General features: G+C 36.1%; 2 protein-coding genes across 4 annotated transcripts; one reads left to right on the top strand and one right to left on the bottom strand.

The window, feature by feature from the left end:
- Positions 1-4,533: 4,533 nt before the first annotated feature.
- rpa3 (replication protein A3) lies at positions 4,534-9,287 on the bottom strand. Its single transcript, XM_077507550.1, has 4 exons — positions 8,995-9,287; positions 8,813-8,887; positions 4,811-4,922; positions 4,534-4,728 (listed from the first exon to the last, which is right to left on the bottom strand). Exons 1-4 carry the CDS (start codon positions 9,091-9,093, stop codon positions 4,646-4,648), a joined length of 369 nt encoding a protein of 122 aa, XP_077363676.1. The 5' UTR covers positions 9,094-9,287; the 3' UTR covers positions 4,534-4,645.
- Positions 9,223-15,320, top strand: umad1 (UBAP1-MVB12-associated (UMA) domain containing 1). Of its 3 annotated transcripts, none has more exons than XM_077507547.1 (4): positions 9,223-9,333; positions 9,888-9,979; positions 11,125-11,210; positions 13,631-15,320. In XM_077507547.1, the coding sequence occupies exons 2-4, from the start codon at positions 9,895-9,897 to the stop codon at positions 13,913-13,915; spliced, it is 456 nt and encodes a 151-aa protein (XP_077363673.1). In that variant the 5' UTR covers positions 9,223-9,333; positions 9,888-9,894; the 3' UTR covers positions 13,916-15,320. The 3 variants fall into 3 exon arrangements, with proteins under 3 accessions (XP_077363673.1, XP_077363674.1, XP_077363675.1); XM_077507548.1 differs by lacking the exon at positions 9,223-9,333 and adding an exon at positions 9,346-9,550; XM_077507549.1 differs by lacking the exon at positions 9,223-9,333 and adding an exon at positions 9,557-9,793.
- Positions 15,321-16,240: the final 920 nt, after the last annotated feature.

The following is a 16,240-nucleotide window of genomic DNA, read 5'->3' as shown; positions in this document are numbered from 1 at the left end:
GTTTATGTCAAAATAAATCTACTAAAAATCACATTTAAAATCATCCCCAAAGGCTCATGCATTAAATTAATTACCAAAGACTAAAACGAAGGACATTTTTGCTATAATTATAGTTAGTTTTATTTAATTTTGTAAACATAAAATGTAGTTTCAGTTAGTTTTCGTTTTTTATAAAGTTTTCGTTTTTATTTTATTTTGTTAATGAAATAGTTTTTTGAATTTTAGTTTTAGTTATTTCATTAGTTTTAGTTAACTAAAATAACATTTTATTGCATGTATTATTTATATTTATATGCGGGGGCCGCAAATGGCCCCCGGGCCATAGTTTGGACACCACTGGTTTTGCTTGCCACCACTATCTTGTCAGCTTCCTGCATGTAAACAAATGCAAGCGGGGATCAGTCACGTGGCATATGGAGCGCTATCCTCCCTGCGCACACGCTGACAATAAAAGCACCACTGCCTTCTAATCTTTAGCAGTAGTTGGAGAAGTAACAGTGCAATGATACCACGGAGGAGGCGGGACTTCCGGTGGAAACTAGCTTGCGCTTACTCTGTTTCCGGTTACTGTTGCGACTAGTCATGAGCATTACATATAGGCGAATGAAAAACGTTAAGACATTTAATTAGCAGCGTACAATGAGCACTGTAGTATCGTGTTTTTTTTGTTTTGTTTTTGTTTGTTTTTTTACCTCGCATGAGGAGACTATATCGGTGGATCCCCACCAACAGCTGACAACTATCCAGTCTTGTGTAGCCGGCATATAACTTGAACAACAGCTCCCCCTCCTGTTGTAATAGTGTAATGTTGTACAGGACTTGAAGGATACGACTTGCATACTTCAAAGAAAAGGGAGGTAAATCGTGCAGGGGTGGAGTGGAAAACACCAATTTTAACGGAAGTAAATGGGACCGGAAGTTACATAGGCGCAGACATTACTTTCAGCTGCGGTACGTGACATAGAGACCATCACACTTACCTAACAAGGCAAAGAAAAAAAAAAAAAAAAAACGTTCTCTGGGGTCTGGGGTTCCTATTTGACATACATGTTCTGATTAAGAAAAAAAAAATTGGAATTATGTAATTCAGAATCTGAGGTAGTCCCTCCCAACACACACACACAATTGTTACCAAGTAATTGGAAAACTTGGCAAAATGTGGACTATCTGTTAAGTGGCTATGTGGATTCATTATTATGAACACATTTTATAGACATTCTCCCTGTTTTCGTTCCATCGTTAAAATTTAAAATATTGATTTATTTCAGTAGATGCAAACATGACTTTATTTCCTCATCGGTCCCAACAAGCCTTTCTGAAAGAACAATGACATCTTCCCATCTTTCTATAAGCGGGGCAAATTGTTCTAAGGTGTGGCTCTCCATACTCTGGAGCCTGGTGTCCAGCTGTTCAGAGTGTTTACCTGCAACAGGTGATCCACCAGTGTGAGGTCATTAAGTCTCTCTTCAAACATTATGCCGAGAGAGATAACCATCCCATCTGGATATTTTTTTTTTCTTAAGAAGGTTCCACATACTTCTATCAATCTGCTTCTGATCATTTTGCCATGAATCTTTCGGCAGCAAGTATAATAAAATAATAATAATAATTAAAAGGTACTGCTGGTTTTATGTAAAGTTTTGCATTCCCTCCTTTCGTTTCTCCCCTTGCTACCGTTACATCTATGTGCATCATTACATCCATACAACACTTTGAATGCCCCCCCCCCAAAAAAAACCCCAGATATAAGAACTCCCCAAGCTGTTTCCCTGCTTTGCTCGTGTGAGACGTTCTGCCTAAATAAAAAATTATGAGAAATATTATTAAACCCGATTGACTATGGAACACTAATGTTTATTACAATCTTTTTAAATGTAAATGACCTGTGTGCACACTCACATCAAGACAACATAAAGGCTTAATGCTAAAGGTCATTAGCAAATAAAAACAAAAAAAAAGGCTAAGCTTGAGAAAAAATATTGAAGCAAAGGTCTGGAAGATCATATTGTGTCTTGTGATGTATATTTATTCATATTTAAGTAGCCTAGTCTTTGTATCTGCATGTGTTTGCTTGTGATTAATACCTCAGTCAAACTGAATTTATTCAATGCAATACAAACAAATTGGTCTGTACATTTTGGCACTTGTCGCTAGGCCCCGACCGATATGCACTTTTTGAGGCCGAGGCCGATAACGATTTTTGGGAGAAAAAAATACAGATTACCGATTAATCTGCCGATTATTTATTAAAAATATATATAATATATATAGTGCTATATTAATCAAGATAACTTAACTGTTCCTGTGCGTTTTAGCCTCTTGGAGGCAATGTGGTGTCATGCATCCATGGTGTACACACTTAAAGTGAGTACAGAAGAAGGTTGCGATTGAATTCTATTAAAATAACTTCTTTTTCACTCATTGGGAAGAATTTGTGCCTTTGCGTATGCGTAGTGTTATCTCATCTGTGATTATGTGTTCCCACAATATTTTTGTGTGGATATTTGTTATTTTGAAGGAAAAACACTCCCGAAGTCAACACTAACTTTCTGTCTTTCTGTTAGCATTTGCTAACTTCCTGTTCGTGCTAGGCTAGTGATGATTTAGAAACTAAGCATGTTTTGTATTTAAATATACAGTGGATGTAATTATTTACATTGTGTGGTTAGTTTTACAGTTAACTCCAACTGCGGTGTCATTAAACAGCTTAAAGGACACTTAGGGACAACAGAATAACCAGAATAACATACACTACACACTTGCTAGTTGCTAATGCTACGAAAGCAAAATGGTGCATTCAGGGCAGCGTCAGAAGCGTTGGTTTTCTTAGATAACATTTAAAGGGGGAAATAATCAGCCATTTGGCCCAATTTGCCGATTTAGTTTGGCCGATGTTTGAATCCTAATAATCGGCCGATTATAATCGGCGGCCGATTAATTGGTCGGGCCCTACTTGTAGCCCTACTAGCTCAAAAAAGTGGATTTTACATGATATGGGCCACCGGAATAGGCAAAAATGTCTGGAGGAGTTGGACAGATTTCAATAAGACTATGGTCAGGAGATTAAGGTAACAACAAACAAACATTATTTTAAATATCATCTACTTCTGTAGATATCGGTAGTACTGGTATTTCCCAAATATTTCAATATATACATAAATCACAGTCAGCAGTTGGCTAATTTTTATCCACTGCAGAGGATAATTTGAACATAATAAATGCTGCAGACTGCCAGTTAACAATATGAAAGACGGTCCAATCGTGTCAGCGGAGTGGACTGAGGAACGAGAAACATGAGCAAGTGATACTCACTTGGACTGACGCAAATCAAGTCCGAGAGTCACTATATACCCATGCCAAAAAATGGTCAGTCTTGAAGTTATGCCCTTAGCTAATATACTTCCAATTATGTTTGTAACATCGGAGGACACATCTGGTAAAAATACTTTTTACTTTTACTCATCAAGTATATTTCAGAACCTGTACTTTTTACTTTTAATTTAGTAATTATTTGAGTGAATACTTTTACCAAAGTAGTTTCTTAGACAAAGTAATTGTACTTTTCCCACCTCTGCTGTGAGTGAGTCACTGGCCTTGTCACATACTTTTTTCTTTTTTTCTTTTGCATTTCTCTGCCGCATGAGTCTTGGTGCCATTTTGAACCTATGGCGACCAATTCCAATCCATAAATGGAAATATTTCATGAACGAACGTATTTGGTTACACTGCTCCCTGCTGGCCATTATGGTTCATGTTCACTACCTTGCCTTAATCTCATTTAATGGCCAAAGTCATATTTCGACTTGACTTGAAATAAATGAATAAATAAAGCTCTTCAGCCCACCCAAATCCAATCTCTAACCTAATTTGCTGGGTCAAAATCATTAATTAAACCAACCTTAACTTGTACATTAGTCTGCTCAAAATCCGCAATTACCCAGTTAATGGATTGGGGAAATAACAGCATTTTTTTTTTTTTTTTTTAAATGTGTCGCATCTCCTGCCTGCACACTCTAACCCAGCACTTAAGTCAAGATCACATATTCAAATTTTACCTTCTTGTTGCATTAATACTGTCTAGCCTAGTAGGGTGCCACAAAATATCATCCTGCAGTCTGCATGTGCAATAGATTTGTGATAAAACATATACTGGCGATACACATTCACGCACCAGTGGTCGACTGCTGCCATGCAAGAGCGCTGCCAGATCCACTGGGGGCAAATCGGGGTTAAGTGTCTTGCTCAAGGACACTTCACCATGGTCACCAAGTGTGAGGATCGAAACCACAACCTTACGGATGGGAGACGACCGCTCTACCAATGAGCCACAACGCCCCGCAACAGCAATGTCTCTTGGGTGCGGGTATACTAGCATGACTTATTTTGATGGCAGCTTACCAAAAATTCAACATTGAGAGTAATGTTATTTTTTTCAGAATGTGCAACTCATTAAAACAGATAAGAGGTGATCAATGTATCTAATGGCCCGGTGTGAATGGTCATGTCAGTGGTTTAAGGACAAACTTGCACAAATTATATTTCAGAACGTTTATTTTGAAGCATTTTCAGTACTACACATTTTTTTCCCTTTCAATAACAAAACCAGACAAACAAAAAAAACCTCCAGAAAAAAAAAAAATACAGCTCATGCACTTGCAGCCACGTCAAAAGGGTAGTGCTGGGGAAAATCATGGATGACCTTTACAGCTTCATCGTAGAGTTCCAGGTCTGTTAAGACACATGGGCAGAATAGAATTTCAAGTAAATCCAAATCAGAGCTTATCTGTCATGTTCATACATGATGACCTACCAAACGGAATGCCCTTGTCTTCTCGGAGCATGTTGAATGTGTTGGCCATTATAGCTCCTTTGTTGGACACAATTCCAATGACTTCCACAATTCCAGACAACTCTTCTTGAAGCTGGAAGATAAAGGGGAAAAACTGTTCACTGTAAATGGTAACATATAAATGGATTATAAGTATACTAAACTAAGCTTTTGTCGGTAGTTATGAATACAACTTTTAAACAGGTAGTAATTTACAGACTGGGAACGTGCTTAATGTGATTACAATCGAATTACGTTAAATTAGAACGATTAATGCATTGTCCACCACGTACAGGGCGAGATTTGTCTCTAAATTATTCATATAAATATTTGGTTTGATGGAAGCTTTGAACCATGTCCAAACCATTTGGCTGGAATTTGTCGATGCTTCATTTTACCATCTCAGGGATATGCACTCTAATTTGCAGTTCTAAATTTAAGGCAAGACCTTGAAGTGTTGGTTTTCCCAAGTAAAATAGGTGGAGTAAGAGGTGCATTACTTAAACAGTCTGTGTGCTGGACTTAATTTATGTTTTGACCGGCACAGTTGACAAAAATAAAAAGGTTCCCATCAAATTCTCTGGGAAATCATATGACCCTCTTAAAATTAAAAAATGCAGGATGTCAAAAGTATGCTTATACATACATTATTGGGATTTAAAAACAAACAAACAAACAACAACAACAACAATAATATTCAGAGATAATTACCACTCTGTCATTTTTGACCCCCTTGTGCATTTATGGGTAAATACTTGTCACAGGGAAATGATACCAGATCACTGATATTTTCATTAAAAGATCTGTCTGATAATGCTGGTCTCATATTTATCAGCATTAAATGCCCAACTCTAATCATAACCCTCAGAGAATACTGACCATTCCGAAATTACGCCATGTCAAAATGGCGGTCTTATCTGCATTCAAGGAAAGTTTGAAGTTGGATTTATCCCAATTGGAGTGTCCCAGCTCCGCCCTCAAAGCGTTTGAGGAAAATGTAAACAACAAAGATGTCTGAATCCAATAAATTCTTTGTTGTTCTGGTTAACGTAGATGAGGGGTGCGGGGGATTGAGGTTTTGGGGTACTTCCTGCTCGAAAAAATTGCATGGAAAATCAGTGGGTAAACCAAACCTCCTAACGCTACATTACAATGCTAAAAGACTCCGTTCCACTTCAATGTTATGAAGCCATCAACGTGCACACCTCAAAAAGATTTTTTTTTTTAATATTGTTTACATGTTTGTTGTATTCATATTAGTAATTGCTAGGGGTGTGAATTGCCTAGTACCTGACGATTCGATTCGTATCACGATTCACAGGTCACGATTCGATACCGATTAATCCCGATACGAATTTATAAGTCGATTGTTGCGATTTTTTTCATTCAAATTTAGAAAATGCTAATCAGTAAGCTTGTAGAGTGTAAGATTTATATGAAAATGTATTATTTATTTATCTGAAATGTCAGTCTTATAGAGGTTGTAATCTGTTTCATGTTTGAACAGCATTAAAATAAAATATTAAGGCTTAATGTTCCGTTCATATAACATTCTTCCATGCTCAAGGTGTGAATCCTAAAAAAAAAAAATCGATTCTACCGATTATTGAATCGATTCGAGAATCGCGCGATGTAGTATCGCGATATATCGCCGAATCGTTTTTTTTTTTTTTTTTTTTTTTAACACCCCTAGTAATTGCTATTTAGTTTTGGTTTTATTTTCAAATGCACTCAACATGAGTTGTTATATATGTTAAAGGCAACAGTATTTGAGCTAAAAGTTCAAATGTACTATTGTCTATTTTGGATTGCACAAGGAATTCTGGTACAAACAGCACCTTAACAAAAGTTACTGCTAGTCTGTTGCCTTTCACCTGTCACCATCTTTATGACTAACTTGTACATATATGTTAACAAATTCAAGCTGTATGCTAATGATGAAAATATTGGCCTAAGTCGTCAAAATAAAAAAAAATAAAAAATGCTGGCCACCTTTGCTAAAATTGGCTACATCCTTAGTTGAACAGATAGTTTATTATTTATATATATATATATATATATATATATATATATATATATTAGGGGCGTTAAAAAAAATCGATTCGGCGATATATCGCGATACTACATCGCGCGATTCTCGAATCGATTCAATTTAAAAAAAATCGTTTTTTTTTTTCGTTTTTTTTTTTTTCTTTTTTTTTTTTTTAAGAGCTCAGAATTGTTCATTCGGTAGTCTTACCGATTCAACGTCTTATCATCATTGCCTTTTTTTTTTTTTTTTGTGTGTGTGAATCGATTTTTAAACTTCCATTTTTAATGGAAAAATATTCAACAAAACGTCTGACTTCGGGTTAGGATTCACACCTTGAGCATGGAAGAATGTTATATGAACGGCACATTAAGCCTTAATATTTTTATTTTAATGCTGTTCAAACATGAAACAGATTACAACCTCTATAAGACTGAAATTTCAGATAAATAAATAATACATTTTCATATAAATCTTACACTCTACAAGCGTATTGATTAGTATTTTCTAAATTTGAATGAAAAAAAATCGCAACAATCGACTTATAAATTCGTATCGGGATTAATCGGTATCGAATCGAATCGTGACCTGTGAATCGTGATACGAATCGAATCGTCAGGTACTAGGCAATTCACACCCCTAATATATATATATATATATATATATATATATATATATATAAAATTATACCCCTGAAATGAAAATGAAATTAACACGTAATCAGAATGTGGGTCCGTTTTGGGTGTTTTCTGAGGAAAAAAGGGTCGAAAAAAAGACTTTGGGCAATTATTTCAGGAGGCTGAGGATACGATCCAGCGCGGGTGGGAGGGAGCGGAGGGCTGAGTTGTTGAAATATTGCTTTTAAACTCTATGGTTTCTATACATACGATATAATTTTCTAGCTCGTTAAAAAGAACAGTAAAAATATATCTATATAAACACTAAATCTTTGGGGGTGCCGAAGCACCCCTAAATATGGGCTAAATACACATCTGACAATATGTCTGGTTTATGTGCTTGTCACAGAAAAAAGCAATACAATAAGTCATGGAAATGAAGCGTTGCTTTGTGGAAAGAGCAGAAATGCCTGAATGTTCAGAATTGTCAATTGGCTGTTGTCAAGCAATTGCTCCGTAAAAAAAAAAAACAAGCACACAAAAAAACAAAGTGGATGTTTTGCCGTGACCAACAACTCGCCACCTAGTGTTATTTTGCTGTGAGGCACGCAAGAACCATAAGTACAAATTCTGTGCCAGTTACTTGCGCGTGGCATAATTATATATGCTGGTCACCCTGAAAGAGCAAAGCAACAGGTTTGATTCTCGGACTGTACATTTTTTTTATTTTTACTACAATTTCTTGACAACAGCCTATGCATATGCCCCTGGTGGTTGTTGTTAGGCTGTTATTGACGATAAGGCTGTTATTGACGATAACAGCCTATATGCACTGACGGTTATTGTTAGGGTTAGGCAGATAATTCCGATAACAGCCTATGCTCTGATGGTTATGTTGGTAATGCTAATAGCTGCATATCTTCTGTAAAACAAAATGAAAAGTTCGTCTAAAGACACAGAAGGGATGAGCAGAGGCAGGAAGCACGCCCAGTGCATGACTCGGTCTGGCGACTGACCAATGACGTTCACGGTAAAATAGCACTAGTAGGCCATTTGCCGGTCACGGCAAACTATCCACTGCCAAAAAACAAAACTACTAGTAGTAGGCCAACTATCCACTGCAAAAAATAAATAAATAAATAAACAGAGCGGAACTCGAAACCGTGACAGTAACTAAATTCGGGGTGACCGCCTTAAACATTATGCCACAAACTAGTAGACATTACTGGCGCATAATTTGTACTGTAGTTCTCACGCGATTCACAGCAAAATAGCTCAAGGTGGCGAGTTGCCGATCACGGAAATTTTACACACAGATACTTACAGACAGATACTCACCGGGTCATTTAATTCAACACACACGCATTGTCCCTGTCCATCCACAACAGTGAAGGTTTTTCCAGTTGGGTGTACCTAACCAACAACAAACGTACAACAATAAAGTACAGCATGTTAACGTTTACTTGAGTAATATTCCGTCTCTCGTGTTCTGTATCACGTTAGTAAGACACAACAGCTACCTTCTCAACACGCCCGACGAAACAGACTGGTTTGTTAATATATCGCGACAGCATAGATGAATTTATTCGAGGTTTTGGAACATCCAGGATGAAAGACATCTTAACTGATATACGTAATGGCGTTAAATGACGCCCAACACACCAATATATGGCGCCAAAATGCTATGATCTTATTTTTATTGTAATTTATACCCCGCGTGGGTGGAGAGTATACGCTTCAGCAAATAATCCACCAGGTTTGCTACTACGGCAAAAGCTGGGTTATAAAATAGAACGGACCCAAAGTTTCTACGACATATCCGCTGTCCGTTTAATATTTACTTCCGGAAGAAATCTTTGGTAAGAATGTTACGCCGCGATAATAGACGTATTTTGCCAACATACGTCGGCTTAATAACAATATATATCTAAATTTTACTTTTTAAAATTTAATTAGAAGTCGAAACCGATAAAGAATGCTTTAAATGACTCTCCGAGGACATGAAATGACAGGAACTATTGATAGTAAAGGCAATATCTACACGGACACGTATAACATAGAGGTCACAACAACACGGTAATTCGAAACAAATCAAACGTGAAGATAATTGCTTATATTTGGTATTTGTTATAGAGGAACGGATTGTCAAATATCAACGCAACACAATTTAAATACGCAACTGAAACAAGTGTAGGACTGTTGATTCCTCGACTTCATAACAAAGCAGGACCGAAAGTGCTAGCGTGCTTTTAACGTTACATAACCTAGGTTTGACGTACAATGTCGGATGTTGTAATACAAAACATATAGACGTTTAAAGTAATTACATATTTCCTTCTTTGAGGTTATTGAAAAATGCCATTTGACACTAAACGCTACCGTTGACTTATCCAGAACATTTTTTTTTAAACAGGGCGACCATGTTTTCTTTCCTGGGTTTACGTAAAGATTCAAAGAAGTCACCCTCAGAGTCGAGAGAAGCTGATGGAGGCTTTGTTATCATTGGTAAGAAACACAATCTTTGGCGCCTTGAAGCCACGGATACTAGCTCTAGGCCTGATCCCACCCACCAATGTGGGACGCTGAACAACAAAAAAAAAAAAGTGTGTCTATATGTTGAATTCTAAATGGACTTATTTTCATTTTGGAATTTGCCTTTAACCGTTGTTTATAAACATTTATTTTCACCAAATCCTTCGTAAACAAGAATTTAAAAAAATTCGTTTGCCGCTGTTCATGATTTTTTTTCTATAATTCAATTTGTTGGTAATATACGTATAACAATGATCAAATACAGGGGCAATTGTGTATTGGTAGTAATATGTTAACCTGATTGACTTCAAATTTAACCTGTACCATCTCAACACCCGGAACAACATCAGGAAAAAAAAAAAGAAAGGTTTTTAACATACTATATGCCGGGGGCGTGGCATCAAATTTTTCACTTAAAAATGTCTTCTCTCTGTTTTCAAGGGTCTAAACATGGGTGAAAACCGCACACACATCAGACCTGTCAACATTTTAAATATTTCTTGTGTAATTTTCAATAAATGGCTCAATGGTGCTCTCCACAAATTTTAATGAAGCATTCCCGAATAGGGATGTAACGATGCATCGAAAATCGATTGAATATCGATGTAAACTGCGTATAATATGCATTGGTGTAAAAAGTAAAAGTATCAATTCACAATGCCATGTCAATTGTTATGCCTTGCGCAGTTTTTCATCGTTTCTAGCCGGAGACTTTTTTGGGAACGGATAGGATTTGCAGATATCCGGTATTGTTCCTAGTAGCAGCGGGTGGTTGTAGACACCAGTAAAAAGTTGGTCCGATCTTTGTAACCTATGCATTTTATTAGAAACCTTACTTTCATGTTGTGAGTTAAGCACATATTCTACAGAAAACAATTTGTCAAAATTTTGGAATTTTTTTTTATGTTCATTGAGATTTTGATTAAAATCTTTACATTTCTGAGCACTGTAAAAAACAAAAAGTTTTCTTTTCTTGTTTGTTTGTTTATACCCCCTCTTCCTCCCATTTCCCCATTTTATTTTGGTGGAAAATATGTTACATGTTTATCAACTTCTTTTTAAAATTGTTTTTATTTTATTTTTTAGATTTAATATCTAATGAAATTATTTCTTTGCAGGAGAAACGGTTGAAGAGCAGAGAAGGAAGATACAGTTGATGAACATTGAACAACCTTCAACAAATGTTATCGTATTGCCATCAAAGGTGAGCATTTTCCATTTGTAATCTTAACCCATATCAAAAAGTCAATTATTTGGAATAATAATGCTCCTGTTCAGTTTAATTGTATTACCCAGATGGCCCACCAGGCTTTCTAAGCCACTGCGCGGTTGCAACGCGCAAGCCGCCTCGTCGAGACCACTTAGCGGCTAGTTACCATCACAAAGTCACGTCAAATAGGTGTCGAGTTGCCAATCACGGCAAAATAACCACCGCGGATTGTAGGGGTGTGAATTGCCTAGTACCTGACGATTCGATTCGTATCACGATTCACAGGTCACGATTCGATTCGATACCGATTAATCCCGATACGAATTTATAAGTCGATTGTTGCGATTTTTTTTCATTCAAATTTAGAAAATACTAATCAGTAAGCTTGTAGAGTGTAAGATTTATATGAAAATGTATTATTTATTTATCTGAAATTTCAGTCTTATAGAGGTTGTAATTTGTTTCATGTTTGAACAGCATTGAAATAAAATATTAAGGCTTAATGTTCCGTTCATATAACATTCTTCCATGCTTAACTCATTCACTGCCTTTGACAAGTATACTTGTCAATTGTATTTTTTAGAGCGGTGCTAAATGGGGGCGAATCTGAGCATGCTCCACTGTAAATATCAAACTTGGAAACAACTTTACTGATGCCCAACCACCGGTAGATGACATCATTGCCCCATTTTATAGGAAATAAACACAGTTTCAGAGTCCATGGGAGAAATGGCTGTATTTTGGCAAACCTACATTTTTCTGCTGTCAATTATAAAAGAACGGGACGGGACAAAAAGTAGGGAGTCTATTCTGTTATTTGGTAGATTCGGTTTATATATAATTATTGAATGTAATATCACGTGAGTATTGGAAATGTAAAAATTTTCTATAATGACTGGCAGTGAATGAGTAATCCTAAAAAAAAAAAAAATCGATTTTGCCGATTATTGAATCGATTCGAGAATCGCGCGATGTAGTATCGCGATATATCGCCGAATCGATTTTTTTTTAACACCCCTAGCGGATTGTATCTTGGCCAAACAATACGTGACCGCTTCAGTATTGTCCAACCACGGTCTGCTTTATCATATCTGACCTATTGTAACCAAACTACCTCCACAAGACAAATGTATAAATACACTGGTAATATGGTAGAAGAGATAATATGGCACATCTCTAATTGAAAGGATAGGAAGGAAGGCTACGTCGATAAAATGTTCCACATACATTTTTCACGTTTGCAGTCGTGTCACACCGTTGGAAATACAGCTCTGAATAGGCTTTCAGTAACAAAACAGTCCTTTGAGAAATGCTGTCTTTACATGTTCTTAAAAAATAAAATGAATCCACTGTCTTCTCAAAGACTTGGACGAAGTAAGCAAGAGTAGGGCTGGGTATTGCCGCCAACCTCACGATACGATACGTATCACGATACAGGGGTTATGATACGATACGTATCGCAATACATATGTATCCCAATACATGATCTTCAAGGCGAAACGTATCGCGATATTTTGCATTCATTTACTTGCATTTTATAATAACAGTCATATGTATACCTAAAGGATATGTTTATTATGCTGGATGACAAAAAATGTTTTTGTTAGTAGCTCTTGTGGTTTATCACCAAGCGGCATGCCTGCTCTAAATGTGTACGTGCTGCAGAGCAGGGAACAGTTTTCACAGACACACCGGTAAAATTTATTAATAGGCATGAGCCGATAAATATCAAAGTATTAAAATTACAGCTCGAAAATGAAAAAAAAAAGTGCTTATTTGAAATATTTGGAGGAATAAAAACAGCATTTTTTTCATGCAGCACATTATATTTCGTTTTTTTTTAAATAAAATATAGGAAAATTGGCACATTGAGACACGTGCCATGTTAAGTTTATAAGTAAATAAATGTTGATATTCTTCCTCTGCTTTAATTTTTCTTTAGCAAGACACAGTGTCCAATCACTGGTGAGCTATTTTTGCATTAATTGAAGTCAATTAACTTCAAAGACGCTGCTGGTTTTTATTTTTTAGGTATAATGCAAGCTGCAAAGGTAAACGATAATTGCCTATTTAAAGTTAACGAGCAATATCGACTCTGCGTATCGATACGTGTATTGTAATGAGGCCCGCGACGATATATTGCCGTATCGATTTTTTGAGCACACCCCTAAGCAACAGTAACTAATTGTTCCTTTGACAGACAATGTAAACACACTACATACACAAATGATGACTTAATATTTGAAAAAGGCATTTTATTTTCTTTGATTCTCCCATCTGCATCAAGTTTTATCCATCAATAACAATGCTGAATGTGATTCATCATCATCCTTATAGCCCCGTAGTGATTATTTATAACGATAAAAGAAGACACATTAATATGATATGACTAATTCTGTTTCTCCTTTTCATAGGCTGAATGTCCTGCTCCAGCTCGCCCAGTGGAAACAGTTTTGAGTACAGATCCATCACCCACCCACCTGGGCGATCGTTCCTCAGTAGTAGAGTCTTCATCATCTGCTCCTGATGTCCTTGGTGACATCCCATTTGCTTTGGCACCTCATGTTCAGGAAATGCAACAAGGGTTCTCTTCTGTTACCCACATGCTGCTGTCCAAGGACATGAACTCCAACCTAATGTATTTTCAGTATGACTTCACTTTAGAGAAATCCATCCTTCATTTCACCGTACCCAACTGAAAAGAATTTTGTTGTGTCTTGCATTTGCTACTGTACATCCTGTTGAGGTTCATTAATGGGCTTTAGTCGATCTCAGATGACAAATTGCACCGATTCTGTCAGTCAAGACAATCATGCTAACAACAATGATGTTAATGAAGTACAGCAGTAAACCACTTGTTACAAAAAAAAAAAAAGTCTCATCCTAACAACTTATCGGTAACTTTATTCTCCACCAAATTAAGTGAATCAATCTTTAATATTAGTTTACTTTAGATTTGGTTTTCTTACACTGTTGCAACATTTTTCATGATACAGTGAAATGAAAATAAATACATAAATAAATTGGTTACCATAATATGGACTCCAATACAACAGTGCTTTTACTGAGCCAATGCACATTTCACATGGATAAAATATCTCACGGGACACAACTTATCAAAATGATTTACAAAAAGTGGTTCCAAAGGTTAATTATCGCTGTCAATCAGTAAAAGTGAACAACCAGACACACAATCTGAAAAGTGGAGATAATTACATCTTTTGTAATGAGTTTCATTTTGTATATGAATAACCCACACTACCCATTGCTGTCATGTTATTATTATTTTTTAAAGATAATCTATTTTACATAGGGATGTAGTAATTGCCAACAAATCAATCTGTACTGTATTTTTGATGTTGACATTTTACTTACTTTGCCTTGCTGCCTTTGAGTCTACAGTAAGCATAAAGTTGTATTATTGATTGAAGGCAAACTCTTAACCATCAATTACTAATGTTGCTGATTTATTCTTATTTACTGCAGCCAATGTGGATCTTGGTCACTGTGTGAGTAGCTATTAGTGACAACATAGTAATACATATTTTTTTCTGACTATTGTGTATGAAATAATTGTTACTGTACTGCAAATTACCAAGGGTTAAAAGTAAAACCAGTGACCCACTGTCAATTTACAGTTACTCCCTGCATTTGTCATTAAGATTAGTCTGTACTTTCTACTCCTTACTTTATTAAAACAGTCTTGTTACTTACTAAAAATGACATAATTACAGGGAGCTAAAGTCACCATGGTTGTGATCTTGGTTATGTACTCAAACCTCAGAATCCATCCATGCATGGCCATATTTCAAATATTTTTTATTTGTATTTTTTTTGTCAGCTACAAAAAATAGTTATAGCGAAGGCGGCAAGTCAGCGCTAAAAAAAAATCACACGCTTCTAATGTTCAGAAATTCTTTTTCTAATCTGGAAAAACATACACCTGCTTTTTTTTTATTTAGATGTTACAATTAGCTAATTTAGGTTTGTTACACAGTTCACGGTGTTAGCAAAGCTATTGGAACAGCGCTTAAGTAAATGTGAAATGTAATGTTTTATTTTTTGTGTGAGCAATATGTACGTTAATTAAAGAGGGAAAATATATTCTGTGCAGTTTTTTTTTATTATTATTATTTGTTTTCCCCCCATTTTGCCAGTTTTTGATTAGGTGATCAGCACTGGTGTGTCCGCCATTTTGGAGGTTGAGATTGGAATGGTTCTGTATTTCCACTAGTGATTCTTTTTCTCAAAGTTGGTACTAGTACCACTAGTGGTGTTTGGGCTCACCCTGGGGGGGACTTGAAAGAATCCCAATACAGTTCAGTTATATTTAAAGGGATACTTTACTTATTTAGCCATTTTTGGCAGTCAAACATTAATATTTTGCCTATAATAAATTTGATATTTCCATTATTTTTCATGTACAATTAGTACCTTTAAAAACACATTTTGCAACCTGCTGTCAACTGAAAATGACATCACAAGGGCTCAGATAACCAATCACAGCTCAGCTTGTGAATGTCACATGACCAAACCTAGAAAACAGCTGAGATTGGTTATCTGAGACCTTGTGATGTCGATTTCAGTCGACAGCAAGTTGCAAAATAAAGTAGCTCATTCAAACCCAAAGACGTATAAGTACGTTTTTCAATTCTTTGTTCTTCACTCCCAAAAAACATATTTATATGGTTTTTTCTGTTTTTTTTTTTTTTTTAATGCCTAAATCATAAAGGTTGTTTAAATGGTAGTTATTGCAAAAAACGGCCAGCAGGTGGCAGAAGAGTATAAGAAATCAGCCAGGGCCATTTGCAACAAGCTCTTTTTGCCAGTGTTTTCAACAGGTTTGTGAATGATGATGAAACAGCAATATTCTAATGCTAATTGCTGCAATATGGAAACGGATGTTTTTATAGCAATAGAACAGAATATTCTGTAGACCTTGCAAAGTCAGTCAAAATCCAGTAAAACAGACAGGAGCAAAAGGGCTGGGAATGAAAGAGTTAAAGGTCCTAATTCTATGTAAA

This window comes from Festucalex cinctus, chromosome 19, assembly GCF_051991245.1.
Source record: "Festucalex cinctus isolate MCC-2025b chromosome 19, RoL_Fcin_1.0, whole genome shotgun sequence".
Lineage (NCBI taxonomy): Eukaryota > Metazoa > Chordata > Actinopteri > Syngnathiformes > Syngnathidae > Festucalex > Festucalex cinctus.
Note: the sequence above shows the minus strand (reverse complement) of the source record. Positions and strands in the feature narration are given on the sequence as shown.

Coding starts and splice junctions, on each gene's coding strand:
- umad1 (XM_077507548.1), top strand. CDS start 9,459: ATGACTCTCCGAGGACATGAAATGACAGGAACTATTGATAGTAAAGGC. Junction 9,980..11,124: donor TGGAGGCTTTGTTATCATTG/GTAAGAAACACA, acceptor ATTTCTTTGCAG/GAGAAACGGTTGAAGAGCAG. Junction 11,211..13,630: donor TTATCGTATTGCCATCAAAG/GTGAGCATTTTC, acceptor TCCTTTTCATAG/GCTGAATGTCCTGCTCCAGC.
- rpa3 (XM_077507550.1), bottom strand. CDS start 9,093: ATGTCTTTCATCCTGGATGTTCCAAAACCTCGAATAAATTCATCTATG. Junction 8,888..8,994: donor TCGTCGGGCGTGTTGAGAAG/GTAGCTGTTGTG, acceptor GTTGTTGGTTAG/GTACACCCAACTGGAAAAAC. Junction 4,923..8,812: donor GTGTTGAATTAAATGACCCG/GTGAGTATCTGT, acceptor TTTATCTTCCAG/CTTCAAGAAGAGTTGTCTGG.